We start from the raw sequence: 14,372 nt of genomic DNA on the forward strand, positions 1-14,372 counted from the left end.
CATATTTCTAAAAATGCAATACCTTGAAATGCAATTTAAAAAAAAAGCAGCTTCGATTTTCTATAACTCCCCAGAATTGAAGTCCAGTCTGTGCTGTAACTTAATTTGCAAAAATATGTGGCATTATTTTTTTGAGGTCGGAGTTACAAAGCCACCAAAGTGTCTAAATTGAAGTTCACGTACAACCACTTAAGCGAGCATGTAGTTACACTGTAAACCATTTTGTACCCTTAAGGCGGTTTCAAGCAAGCGAAACAGCCTTTTGCCTAACCAGAATTTGCAAAAATGAGGGTGTAAGGGTGTTTTCCTTCCCCAAGTAGCCTTCAAGGGGTAATGTTTTAACTAAAGCACCCTTTAGGAGGTAAGAGTATTATGCGTTATCGAAACACCCTTGGCCCATTCGACAGCGTGCGAGATGATAACTGGGACTCGCTGAGTAAAAAGGTGTTGGATATTAGGCAAGTTTAGATTAAGATATCTGTTTTTTTTTGGGGGGGGGGGGGGGGAGGCTAATTACGTGCACACCATAAGTTTACCTCTATTCTGTTAATAGTTAATGTTCATTATTGCGGAACAGGTCTATCCCCAGCGGCACTAAAACGGCGGCCTAAGATAGGGCTATATAGGTTGTCCCACATAAATTGAGCCAAGACTTTGAAAATGAAAGGCACTTCAGAGGCAAATTGAACCAAACGTATACTACACGCACTAGCCTACAGATACTCAGACTATATTTCGTTTCCCCTAAACTAATTAGTTAATTATATTTAATTACTTAACTTTTTAATTATTGGCTGAAAACCCAAAATATGAACACTGAGCTGTAGAGCACTTTAAGAAACTGCGGACTGCATTGTTTCCTGTACGATACGTCTCGCGGTGTTATTTTTTCCGCGTTGTAAGGTCTGAAATATGTTCTCTCGTGCTCACGAAACGTCAAGTTGACAGAAAAGAACACGTAGAATTGACTTAAAGTGCAATTTGCACATATGCGTGTTTGTACTCGTCGTAGTATTGTTCCTGGCGAAATCAATGAAAGCAGGAAGTTCATCTTGATGCACACTGGAGTCTGGTGCACGCGACAGCTCATTCAGCCCTAATGCACACAGGACGCGAGAGAGGCATTGAAGGAAGACTGGGTCCACGTAGAAAATGTCGTGGAGACGGCACCCACGAACTCCGCCTTCTAGCGCCTGGTGTAGGACGTCCGAAAATGACGTTTCTCCTTCATTGCCATCTTCAGAAGAGAAGTTTCTGTTGAGTAAATCACTAACTTTAGCTCCTCAGCAGCATTTTATCAGGAAAAGAAATTTGACAGACCCAGCAGGCGCAGCTTTACATTTTACGCCGATCTGTTTGAAGAGGCTGAAGCAGTTTCCAAGACGGAGAGAGTTTCTTCTGGCATAAAGCTCGTGATGAAGGCGTTATCCAAATCTTTTCTTGCTAATTTTTTTCTTCTGCTTGTTCAGATAGCACTAAACGCTCGCTTTGAGCTTCGAAACTGAGCCATAAATCTCAGCGGAGTACAAGACGCACATGCATGCTCAGGTAGGCTGCTCTGTAGAGTCGACGACACGACTGACGGACCTGAAAGCTGATGCGCTGTTGCGATGTCAACCTTTCTGAAGTGTACTGAGCTGTTAATTTTTATTTATTTCTTTACTATCCTGTTTTTTTGTATTTTTGAGCGCGCTAGTGCTGCAAAAGCACAGCCTGCACCGCCGTAATTTCTAGGCTGTAAATATGTCCTCTCGTGTTTACGAAACGGAAATTCTGGAAATTGTGAGTAGTATAGAGGCGAAGCAAGAAAGTCTGAAACAAGAGCATTGTTGAGCAATCGGCCATGTTTGCAATTTTTTTCATAAAATATGGGCAAAAGGTCACAGCAATTTCTAAACACACGTTACTCATAGTATGCTAGAAAAATCTTTAGATTCACTGCTACAGTAGCTATTTTGTAGGACTTCGTCAAGATTCTATTTTCGCGCAATTCTCAAATAGCGATTCTGTTGAGTGAAAACTTCCTAGTTTTCTTTTTGACTAACGCAATATTTTTTTTTCGCAAAACTAAGAATAGTTTCGTGGCCCTGTGTCCAACGGGCCCGCGACGCGCAGAGAGACTTGGTCTTTCTGTTCCGACATAGGAGCGGCCAGCAACGTGCTAGGGCGTGTTCCGAGGGACCGAAATAAAGTTTATTCATCCATCCATCCTCTGGTCTCGAACAGCAAAATATATTTTTTTTTCAGCGAAATTAAAGGGAGTCCGCGGCCATGCACCGACGTTCTTATCAGAACACGCCCCACTGCATGGGCTGCTCTCACGCTCGAGGGTTGCTCTAATGTCGTCCAGTCGAGGTGCAAGCTGCCACTGAATTCGTGCTCTTACGGAAGCCATGCAAAACTGAGCGCTTCTGTCGTGGATAGTTTTTGAGCCAGCGTGTGGTATACATAAGTGGTGTGACGCATACGCAGGAGGTGATGACGTGCAGCAATTGTGCGAAGCGGGCGAAGAAGAGTTCCTCGAGATCATGGCCCTCGTGGGCATGGCCAGCAAGCCTCTTCACGTTAGAAGGTTGCAGAAGGCACTGCAGGAGTGGGTCAACAACCCAGGTAACACTTTCTGCCCATGAAATCATCAGAAGTGACAGTCGTGTATACAGCATTTTAAGATGCCAGCGCACAACTTTCAAATGTATTTTTATTCCTCGAACACTTCTTATTGCAATACTCGTGAATAGCTTGCAGGTACATATGCATTGCAAAACACTGCGGGGAATATCTCTCCTGCCTGCATGCAGTTTTTTTATTACTACGGGCATTTTAAAGTGTCTAATTAAAAGAAGCCGCTGCGTTTCCTCTCAAATAGGTCATTCGATACACTCTAAGAACTAAGAGAGTGCTGGGCACTCTCTTTGGGAGAGTATATTCTTGTCCCATATTGAACTCTCTTTTCCAGAGCGAATCACCTCTTCTTGAGGCAGAATATAGTAATGCCCCCAGAAAGGGTTATAGTACTCCACGTCAACAGAGTAAGATAACTCTTGCCGAAGCAGAGTAGCCGGACCCCTCCAAAAGGAGTAGTAGTACACCTCAAGAAAGAAATAGCAGAACTCGGGCCAAAATATGGCCTTAAAATTGCCTTTGAGAATTTATTCATGCGTAGATCGTAATGATGACATAATAACGAGCACTGCGAGAAAAAAAAAGACGTTAGAAAAAAAACACGCGCAAGCGAGGCTCGAAGCAGCGACCCTCAGATTGTGAGTCTGACGCGCTACCGCAACGCCACACTCTGAGACGACGAGCGCGTCCTTTTTATTTCATGTTGTCACTGATTGCACTGACCATGTCAGTGATCTGCCTTCATTTTCTTGTTTAGAAACGCCGGTTTGAGTGTCTCCGTACATGCGACAACCAAACAGAAAGGAGTTCATTTGTTTGTTTTGTGCGTCCCGGTATGGGAACGTCAGTCCGGCCCGTTTCTGAGCAAACAAGATTAGCGTAACCGAGGGTATGTGCGGCATTCGCATTGACCGGCTAAGCGGTTAGTCATTTCTGTGTAGAAAACGCTGTATACTTCTGAACTGCGCATTGAACACTTCAGTTTTCGTCACGCCGTTGGACATATTTTCGGTCATTATTGTTGACGTTCCGCGACTACAGCCGTAATAGCGCACTCTAGCCGTACGGACCATTTGGCTTAGGGCAGTGTACTCCGTGCGCGACGTTCGTAGCGAAAAACGTGGACACTGAAATACGAAGAATTTAAAAACCTTTAGAGTGTAGTTTCGATCGTCGACCGACTCCATGAGGTGATATTCGCTTATTTCAACTGCACAAATCCAAAGCTAAAAACGCGGATATTAGGCTTTATTCCAGTGCCTTCCAGTACACTGAAAAGCACTGGGAGGCGCTGTGAACGCTGCTTTTTTTTATTAATCGTCTCCAGCCCCGCGACGAATGCAGTGCTCTCTAGTGTATATGCGCGTGCTTAATAATGAGTGGTCATAGCTCGCGGTATGCCGGCACATCGATATATACTACATATATGAGGAGTAGGAGTATAAGTGCGTTTTACTCTGTCATGCCAGAAGAGTATACGGGCATTCCACTCTCTTAGATAGAGGTGGAGTATAAGCACACTTCACTCTCTCCTTTCGTACAGAGTGAACGTGCATTTCACTCTATGCGATGCTTTGCGAGAGTAAGAGAACGCTCCGAAGAGTAACTCGGCTTTTTTACTCTTGCGATACCCTTACCAGTTTTTAGAGTGTGCTGATTATACACTCTAAAAACTGGTAAGGGTATCGCAGGAGTAAAATAGTCTAGTTACTCTTCAGAGCGTTGTTTTACTCTCGCAAAGCATCGCATAGAGTGAAATGCACGTTCACTCTGTACGAAAGGAGAGAGTGAAATGTCCATATACTCTTCTGGCACGAGCGAGTAAAGAGCGGTTGTACTCCTGCTCCTCATATACAGATCTATGTGCCTGCATACCACGAGCGATGACCACTCCTTATTAAGCACACTTATATGTCATAAAGAGCACTGCATTTGTCGCGGTGTTTGAGACGACTAATAAAAAAGCAGCGTTTCTAGAGCCTCCCATGGAGTGCATTTCAGCGCACTGAACGGCACTGGGATAAGGCCGTGGGATACGCGTTTTTAGCTTTGGATTTGTGTAGTTAAATAGGTGAATGTCACCTCATGGAGTCGCTGACGATCGAAACTAAATTCGAATGGTTATTAAATTTTTCGTATTTCGATATCCACGTTTTTCGCTGCGAACGTAGCGCATGGAGTATGCTGCCTTAAGCCCAGTGGTCACATATAGTATATATTTACACCAGAGCACGCCTGTCTCGCACCCAGGCGCCGGGCTGGCCGGACTGCCAAGGCGCGCGTGGGTTGTGCCAAGTAAACAGCTGCAGTTAGGATGCTTTACACTCACAGCGGCAAGAGAGTGCTAGCAACTCTCTTTGCGAGAGTAAACGCTTGTCCCATATTTCACTCCCTTTTAAGGAGTGCTGGGAACTCTCTGCTGCACAGAGTAGGCATGCTCTCTCGGCAGAGTTCTGGTACTCTGGCTGAACCAGAGTGAACAAGCTCCCTCGCCAGAGTAAAGTCACGCTTTTGAAATGGAGTACATAGACTCTCGCCTGGAATTGCGCTACTCCCTCGCAGAGTTTTACAATGCTGGTTGGGCTAGAGTGCATGAACTCCCTCCAAGAGTAGAATCACTCTTGCTGCTAGGACTAACGTTTAAAAAAAAAGGGGGAAAAAAGAAATCCTTCGTACGTTTTCAACAATGTAACAGTGAACCTGGCTGAAATGCCTCAAGCTTACCTCACACATACACAACTCACATCTGCACACTCATTCATACACAACACAGCAACAATGAACATATGCACTACTGGCGCTGCACACAACCATACATCCGGTAACCGGTATATATATCCATGATGTCTGGCCCCCCTTCTAGTGCCAGTGGCAACAGCTCTGCTGTGCGTATTTACGCACCAAATATACATGGAACACGTGTAAATATCTAATGATCTATTGTGATACTGTTGGCACATCGATCTTTTACTATAAAACAGCATAATATTCAACACTGTTTTCACTCGTAAATTCCAAATATCAGCTGGGACTCTATGATATCGGCTCAATGCCGTACAGCCGCTCATGCCCAAATCTGAGAGTTGTAGTCACGCGCTTACTAATACACTTGCGGCGATCTTTTACCAGGGCTGGCTTATGAATACTTTACGACGTTACGATCTGGCGTCCGCTCGGACATGCGGTGCCGCGGCAGGCGCGGCACGTACGCCAGAAAAGCAAAGCCGGTCAACATCACCACAATGCAAGCGCATCTCTGGCGATTCTCGCACTTTCCCTCAACCTCGGTTGCATTTTAATGCATTCAAAGCTTTCGACGATAAAATGCGCATTCTTCAACCTTCGTCAGCCACTTGCGCCGAGATCGGTCGCACTCAATATGACCCGTACGACTCCCAGCGAAGGTAGGCCTAGCGCACCTGCCGAGTCCGTGTGTACATGCTGCCGGCGCTTCTGGGTTTAAGGATACGCAATTCCGACGTGTAAAAATGAGTGTACGGTAGAGCTTTAGTATCGGTTAACCTAAATGAACCATTTTTTCTTGCGTACGGTGTTCGTACAAGAAGCGATGGGCATCGTTACGACGCCGCTTTCAGCAAACGCACCCCGGCAGCCACCGAAAGCCGCCGGGCGCACTCGCCGGCACTTCGCAGACACAGACTTGTCAATTAGTACGCCTTGTTGAACGAACATGATGGCATACTTTCTTGCACGTTCAATTTGGTGTTTGGCGATCGGTTATGTATGTAGTTGCACCTATCAATTCAGATGCAAATCAGTACACTGACAGGGGCGCTGTGCGGGTGTATCGTCGATAGCGCGAGAAAATACAGGTTATTGAATGTCATTCGTGGTCGTCAGCTGTGTTGTGTGTTATGAAGACGCGAATTTTATTTGAAAAGGAAGATCGCGTCTATGTTCAGTATGCGACCCGTAAAGATGAAGTCGAGCGGTGAGCTCTGTCTTGACTAGTCTTTTTACGGCAAGAGTGCTGCATTGGGGCGTGGCGTAGTGGTAGAGACCTCGGCTTGAGAATCTTGTGGTGGCAGGTTCGATTCCTCCTGCCGGACGTTTTATTTTTTTTTTTCTCACGACTCTTCTTTTATTGCAATAATGCTTTTAGTGTCTACCTTATTCCAGTGGCAATTAGTTTGTGTCGTAAACTAAGTTGGCGATGCGTTAGAAGTTGCCGATGTTCGAGGCTTCGAAGCATGCCTCTGTTGGCGTTTCAGAGACCAAAGGTTTACGATCACAAACACTTTCTTTTGTTATTACTGAAAGCTATCCTATTAACTTGCACAATAAAGTGACATCTGTGGCGTCTACGCTCGGAGGATTATGGTTAAGAGACAGTTATATATCGCTGTGCGGCGTCGGCCAGAAGCTAGCGCTAGTTTCTACTCCGTCTGCTTAGAATGGAGTTCCCGACCCTGTTCACGCTACGTCGGGGCGGGAGTTCCGTGGATTGGGAACTCTATCTGAGTAGCAGAGAGTTCGCGGTCTCTTTTACTCTGCCTTCAAGGAAAGAGCAAGTTCCGCGGCTAACTCTCCACTACTCCCCCACGGCGTTAAAGAACTCTGGCGAGAGTAATACAGTCGCTCTACCCTCGCAGTACTCCCTCTACATCTGTGAGTGTAAAGGGCGATAAAGTACCAGTTCACGCCGCTTCAGCGTATGAGAGCTCGTCTGGGCAGTACTGCGTCGTCTTTGGATGCCATTACAAGCAGCGCAACAGGAGGATATCACTTAGCGCTGTCTGCGACGATCACGAGGCACCACGGGATTAGTGCCAGTGTGGTGTTTTCAGCTTCGCCGCGAGTGGATAACTGTGTTTCCAGCAGAAAAACTAGAAGCCGAGTGAAAATGCAACTGCGTGTATTCTGTAGTGTGATGCCCATCTATTTCATTTTACCAACCTAATTTGCGTGACACGCAGCTGGGTTGAAGGCGGACGCGAGCTTTGTGGGGCGGTTCACTTCATACCAGTGTTGTACGGAACGGCGTTCCAAGGAACGACGTTCCAGGAACTAGTTCCTTTTTGGAGGAACGGAGGAACGCCACCGTTCCATGGACGATCGGTGGAACTGTAACGGTAACTCGTTACGTTTACGTAGGAACGGCATAGGGAACGGCGTTCCTTCTGTAAACGTTCCTCGGCATTGAACAGGCGCCCGCACACAGTATATCATGCAGAACAGGGTGGATGGACGACCGCGTGAGGCGCAAGAATATACCTCTCGCCTGTCACTTGACTATGCTGATTCCTGGTTTCCACTTTAAGGAGCCCGCTGGGGGCGCAGTGGAGCGCGCGATGCCAAGACCGACCACTCGCGGGAGGAACAGCTGATTTTTGTTTGTTTGTTTGTATGTTTGTTTGTTTATGTCTGAGCCAGTCTGACAGCAATCACGGGCCGTTCTGGAGTGTAGACACACCTTGGAGAACTTTTACTTGACATTCGAGAATCATCGAACCCCATTGTAAGGCTGCCGCCAGGAAGGGGTTTGCTACCTCGGTGATTTTTTTGTTCGGCTAACTCGAAAGTAGCTTTTCTGGGGGGGTCTGCGTATTCGGGCGGTTCTGCTGCGCGTCCCCGTGGCCTCGTCGGCATAGGGAAAAGTGGGAGCCGGCGTACGGTAGTCGAGGCGCCAACGCGTGGTTTTCCGCGGAGTTTTCGAACGGCGCGAATCATCGTCGCGAACCTGGTGTTTGACGCGCATGGGACAGAGGAGCCGATCACAACTCCAGAGGCCGCAGAAAATGAGTGAAGCAGCGACGTGCTAACCACCGAAATCCGGCGGGGTGGCCTCCCACTGCGCATAAATGGTCTTCGGCCCCAACGTAACGGTGGCGAAGTTACACTTTGGTTCTACCCCTTGGCAGTGAACGCCTTGCCACGTGCAGCGTACTCTTCCGACGTTTGTTGGTTTTATGTTCGCGCGCTGCCGACTGCAAAGCCTCGGCCCAGTTCCTGGGAATGTTTCTCTCGTCGCGTGGTCTTTAGCGGCTGGCTCGATCGTCCCTTTAGTATCTCGTGCATGCCGCGGGCAGCTAGCGACAAATCTGTCTTTTGACACCCGCTTGCGTGGATAGCGGGGAAGAGGACCGAAACGCAGTGGACGCGGGTGCTGCAGTAGCGCCTCTCCGGTGCCTTCGATGGTTTCGTTTGGGCAGGCATCACTTCAACATGCGAGTTATCTCCGCGGCTATAGGCCCACACCTTTTATTACAGTTCAGTTCGACAGTCGCCGCACTGATAACGTCTGTCATGCAATAAACGATACACGTACATCCAGCGCAACGTTCTTGTTGCACCCGATGAGCCTGCCACTCGCCTCTACGACCACGGTTGACTTTTCCCTATTTGTGTACAACACAGCAGTACCCTCAAGCACTTCATGTAATCGCTCTACAACATTGCCAACGAAGTGCTGACAAGACAAAAGGTTCCTCAGTCGGATACCAACATCGAGATGCGACTCTTGCTGAGTGCCAACATGGGACTTCACTAGGTTGCGCATATATATCCTGGACATTATTTTATGCTCACACTGCGACATTGAATCAGCACTCATTAAACGCATATGTATTGTTCTTTTCGATGTGGTTTCCTGCGCAAGAAACTTATTTATATTGGTGCATGTGTAGGAATTTCTGTTTGAATATCTGAAGCGCAGTATTCTGACGGCGTATTTGAAGACTGGCGTGGAAAGGGCCCCATGTGTTGCACTTGTGTTAGGCGAGAACGAAAGTTGCAGTTAGACATGTCTGTAACATAGCCGGTGGTCTTTAAGAAAATTTGTCTAGGAGCGCTTTAGATTCATTTTATTTACATATAACCTACTGCCGGCGATCTAAAATTCGTAAATTATATGTAGCTCAATGTGAGCTTTAAATTGCTCGCTTTATTTCGCCTCAGGAATACCCGACACTATATTTCGATTAAAAAGTCAAATGTAACGTCAATGTAACGACACGTTCCAATTTTCGAAATGTAACTGGAACGAGTTCCTTTCGCATTGAAGGAACTTGTAACGGGAACTCGTTCCAAAATTGGGAAAGAACGAGGAACGAGCTTTCGTTCCTGTTTTAGAGGAACGTGTACAACACTGCTTCATACCTTCAAGCGTTTCCTTTGACTGAAAATCCGGCAGATCCCACGCACTGTGGGAAGCGATGTAATGCGAAGCAGCCAGCAAAGAGCTGCATACATCGCCTTGTTTGTTTTTGAGCCAAATGAAAACATTCATGCCATGGCATCTAGTTCACCATATATATACATCGCATGTTTGCCATGCACGCATGCATGCACAATCTTGTATATATCATGCCAGTGAAACGTATATTCTGGTATATACAATGCATGAATGTAATTTATGTTCATCACGCACTCGTGTCATGCCATACCAGTTTTGGTATATATCGTTAACAAAACGGCCGGAAGCGCACCATGACAGTGTAATGTAAATCATACCGTACATGACATGCATAACATGATCTGTCATATATACCCTATGAAGTGGACGGGGGGATGGCCGCCGCGGTAGCTCAATTGGTAGAGCATCGAACGCGTTATTCGAAGGTGGCAGGTTCGGTCCCTGCCCGCGGCAAGTTATCTTTTCGTCCACTTTTCTTTCTTCACATTTACCTTACATTTACTGCTAATAGCATCCCCTATACTTTCCTAGGCATTATTGTCTGTTAGTGGTAATTAATACACCTTCAGTTACGTTCGTCATACAGTCGCGTTGTGCAATACCAATTTTGGTGTATATCTAGCGAAACGGCCACGAGTGCGCTATGAGCATGGCATGTAAATCATGTCGTGCATGTCATGACTTTCATGTTACCACCTCTCATTTACGTTCGTCATACAGCCACCTCGCGCAATACAAATTTTGGTGTATATCAAAGGAGCGAAATGGCCTCGAATGCATCATGAGCGTGGCATGTAAATCATGACATACATATCACGGTTTTCATGTTACCAATTGTTATTCATGTTCTTCATACAGTCACATCGCGCAATCTCACTTTTTTTGTATGCCAACCTAGCGAAACGGCCGCAAGCGCAAAGTGAGCGTGGCATGTAAATCGTGTCGGACATGACTTGCATGTCATGTTATTCATGTTACCACGTCTCACTTACGTTCGCCATACAGTCGTGTCGCGCAATACCAATTTTGGTGTATATCAAGCAAGCGAGACGGCTGCGAATTCACCATGAGCGTGGCATGTAAATCATGACATTCATGACATGCATGTCATGGTTTTCATGTTGCCACCTCTTATTCATGTTCTTCATACAGTCACATCGCACAATACGAATCTTGGTGTATATCAATTTAGCGAAACGGCCGCGAGTGCGCCATGAGCGTGGCATGTAAACCATGTTGTACATGACATGCATGCAATGATTTTCATGTTACCACGTGTCAGTTATGTTCGTCATACAGAAATGTCTCCTCACACCAGTTTGCGTATATATCCATTCATTTAAACGGCCGCGAACACCCCGAGACCATGTCATGTAAATCATGCTGCACATGACATGCGTGTCATGATTTGCACGTTAGGACCCGTCATTATGTTCGTCATGAACTTTTGTCACGCCATACCAATTTTGGTTTATATCAAAATAATGGAATGACCGCAAGAGCCCGAAGGCCGTGGAATGTAAATCATGCTGTTCATGACAAGTATCATGATTTTCATGTTATGACCTGCCATTTATGTTCGTAATAAGGTTATGTTATGCCACACCAATTTTGGTATACATCCGATTAACGAAAAGGCCAGGAGAGCTCAAAGTCGTAAGCGGCTGGACATTTAGATAGATAGATAGATAGATAGATAGATAGATAGATAGATAGATAGATAGATAGATAGATAGATAGATAGATAGATAGATAGATAGATAGATAGATAGATAGATAGATAGATAGATAGATAGATAGATAGATAGATAGATAGATAGATAGATAGATAGATAGATAGATAGATAGATAGATAGATAGATAGATAGATAGATAGATAGATAGATAGATAGATAGATAGATAGATAGATAGATAGATAGATAGATAGATAGATACGCTCAAAGTCGCAGAAGTTCGCTAAGAAATGCTTCGCATTTAAAATGTAGTGCAAGGTATAGTGCTTTCAAGCACAAGCAATCAGCATGCTTTGCCACTTTCAACGTAGTATTAAGCTTCAGTGCTTTTGATGGCATCCACGCCTTCAAGATTTCGTCTTCAAAAGATAGTAAATAGTACGGTGTTCCTCAGCCAGAATTTTGTGCTTTCATTTCAGTGTTTGATGTCACCAAATTTATTTGGACACGATGCATCCAGCTGCACATAATACATATAGACGATTTTCCGCAGCGGCACACGGGCGCTGCCATGTTTGATCACGTGATCGTAACTGGCCTTCCCCCAGCCATTTGCCCCAGCCAACGCATTGGGCCAGCGAAGCGGCCGTGGCCGTACTACACAAGCTGGTTGCTGCAGGGTGTAAGCGTCACATGCTTGCGCAGCAAAACATAGTTCTACATGTAATCGCCTCAGAGTTGAAAACGTTGAGACATTTGCGTTTGTTCGGTACGTACCACGCCACAACGATAAGGGATATGTTTAATCTGTGTCGTATTTATGGTGTATGTCTTTAATTGTTGTATTAGCAACCGCCAGTAGCTGGGGTTACAAGCCAACATGGCAGCACCCATGCAGACGTGACACCCCGCTTCGATCCGAACTTGCGCTTGCTACTCGCCCGCTGTCCTCACAGCAATAAATAAATGGCAAAATCGGCCATCGCTTTGTGTCAGCTCACGCTGGAGAAGAAACGTCAGGTATGCTTTGTGTTTATTATTGCGATCAGCTGTGTTTATTTAGCCATGCCTTCTAAGCCTTGTCTCGGACAATATGAGAATGAATCTTGGAAATACTGCAAAATACCGACGAGTACATCGCTCTCGAAGCTTCAAGACGCGAATATATAGCAAATAAATGCGTAGGTTTTGAACTTATACGGGCCACACAGCGCAGGACGACGACGTGATAAATTCGAGGCGGAAGGAAACTACATCCACAGGTGCCGCCATGTTTACTTTTCCGGCGCTGCCGTCTGCGCCGTCTGCTCGCTTTTACTCGTGTGCGCCAGAGCTGGGCGGCATCGAAGATACATGTATCTTAGATACTATCTTAGATACTCTGTGGGTATCTTGTATCTCTATCGCGATACGTCTCGAAAGATGAGTATCTGTATCTGTATTTCCGATACATTCGATAATGTATCGTGTATCTTAACATGCAAGATACTTCTATCGCAACACAACCATGCGAAACAATAATCGCTGGCCAAGCTCCGCTTCTCAAGCTGGTACTGGTGTCACTAAGCCATCTGAATAAGTCTAAGGGCAGTGGCGTTATTTTATTTTTACGCCAAAGTCATCCAGTGAAGGAAGAAAATGAGGAAGACAAGCACGCGGACGGCTACGCCCAGCCCACGTACCTTTTGTTTTGTCGAATTCTTTTCTTTTTAGTTGCGCCAGTGCCAGACACTTGCTCTTAGCCACTGTCCTGCGCCGCCTACTCCACTGCGTGCGGCGTCTATCACGCAAATTCTGATGTTGTTACAGTGTCGTTATTGAAGATTCTCTTACGTTTTGCTCCGTAACGAAATGTGATGCGTGCAAGAATGGGGTTGCTTTGCGTCGCGTGGATTTTACATATCAGCGATTTGAAGCATGTCGTGGATGCATGTTTGACTTGCGTGCAATGAATTAACTTATATGCAAATAAGATTCTAACAACTTTAGCACCACCGGTACTAATGCTAGATCTAATAGAGCAAGCGTTTACCTAACAGAAAAAATCTTAGCGTACCGTATTTTTCACTTCCATCTATATTTATTCAAAGAATTTATGAAATCATAATTTGTTTACTGGCACAAGCGCTTTCTTAGCTATTATTTTGCATCACATACATTACCTAGGTCTCTGCACTGTTTTTCTGGTCTGGTCACTGCAATATGTATTTTGTAACGCGCTCCCAAAATTAGATTTCTGCTTGATTATTCCGTCTGCTTTATTTCTACTACTGTTTACATATTTAGACGTTGTCAAGGCGATTTTGAAAACAAATATATTATTATGTGGGCGTGCCTTGAGTATACAGTACAAAATATTCTGTTTACCGCTTAAGAAAATAGCGAAATTGAGTTTGCATTATAATAATGGAAATATTTAGGAGCCATCTTAAAGATGTTAGGAAGGGGATTCGAGAAACGTTGTTTTACTGAATGCTCCGATTTATTCATGAGCGTCACAACGAGCCGTTTCAGGCAATTTTCCGTAGGCACTGAATTTTCTATTCTCTCAACAGGTAAGTGTACAATACTTCATGCTCATAGCTATTAAGGGTGTCGTCTGTATTGTGTTTCTGTACTCATTCAATGTGAATGTTTGATACACAACCACCTCTCTCTTTTACTTATATTTGTTTTTTTCTGTTTTAGGCGTTCTAAATATTTTTCCTATCACTAATCGCCACGTAAAAAGAGACAGAATAAGAATAAAAGAAAGGCGGGGAGGTTAACCAGGGCTGAGCCCTGTAGGCTACCCTGCACTGGGGAAGGGGGGACGGGGAAGGAAAGTTAGAGAGGAGGAAATGGCAGCTATAAGCGGCAATAGTGCGAGTAGCGGCAGTGTCCTGCGACGCTTTGTGCAATTCTATACAATACGTCTGAG

The 14,372-nt window shown here is 45.4% G+C and overlaps 1 protein-coding gene across 1 annotated transcript in view; it reads left to right on the forward strand.

Moving 5' to 3' along the window:
• LOC119395186 (NGFI-A-binding protein homolog) overlaps positions 1-14,372 on the forward strand; it is a 1,247,109-nt gene that overhangs the window by 938,428 nt on the left and 294,309 nt on the right. Inside the window, exon 6 of the mRNA XM_049416112.1 lies at positions 2,473-2,610. Coding sequence (XP_049272069.1) covers positions 2,473-2,610 — 138 coding nt within the window. The remainder of the gene's footprint in view (positions 1-2,472; positions 2,611-14,372) is intronic.

The sequence above is a fragment of the Rhipicephalus sanguineus genome, chromosome 5, assembly GCF_013339695.2.
Source record: "Rhipicephalus sanguineus isolate Rsan-2018 chromosome 5, BIME_Rsan_1.4, whole genome shotgun sequence".
Classification (NCBI taxonomy): Eukaryota; Metazoa; Arthropoda; class Arachnida; order Ixodida; family Ixodidae; genus Rhipicephalus; species Rhipicephalus sanguineus.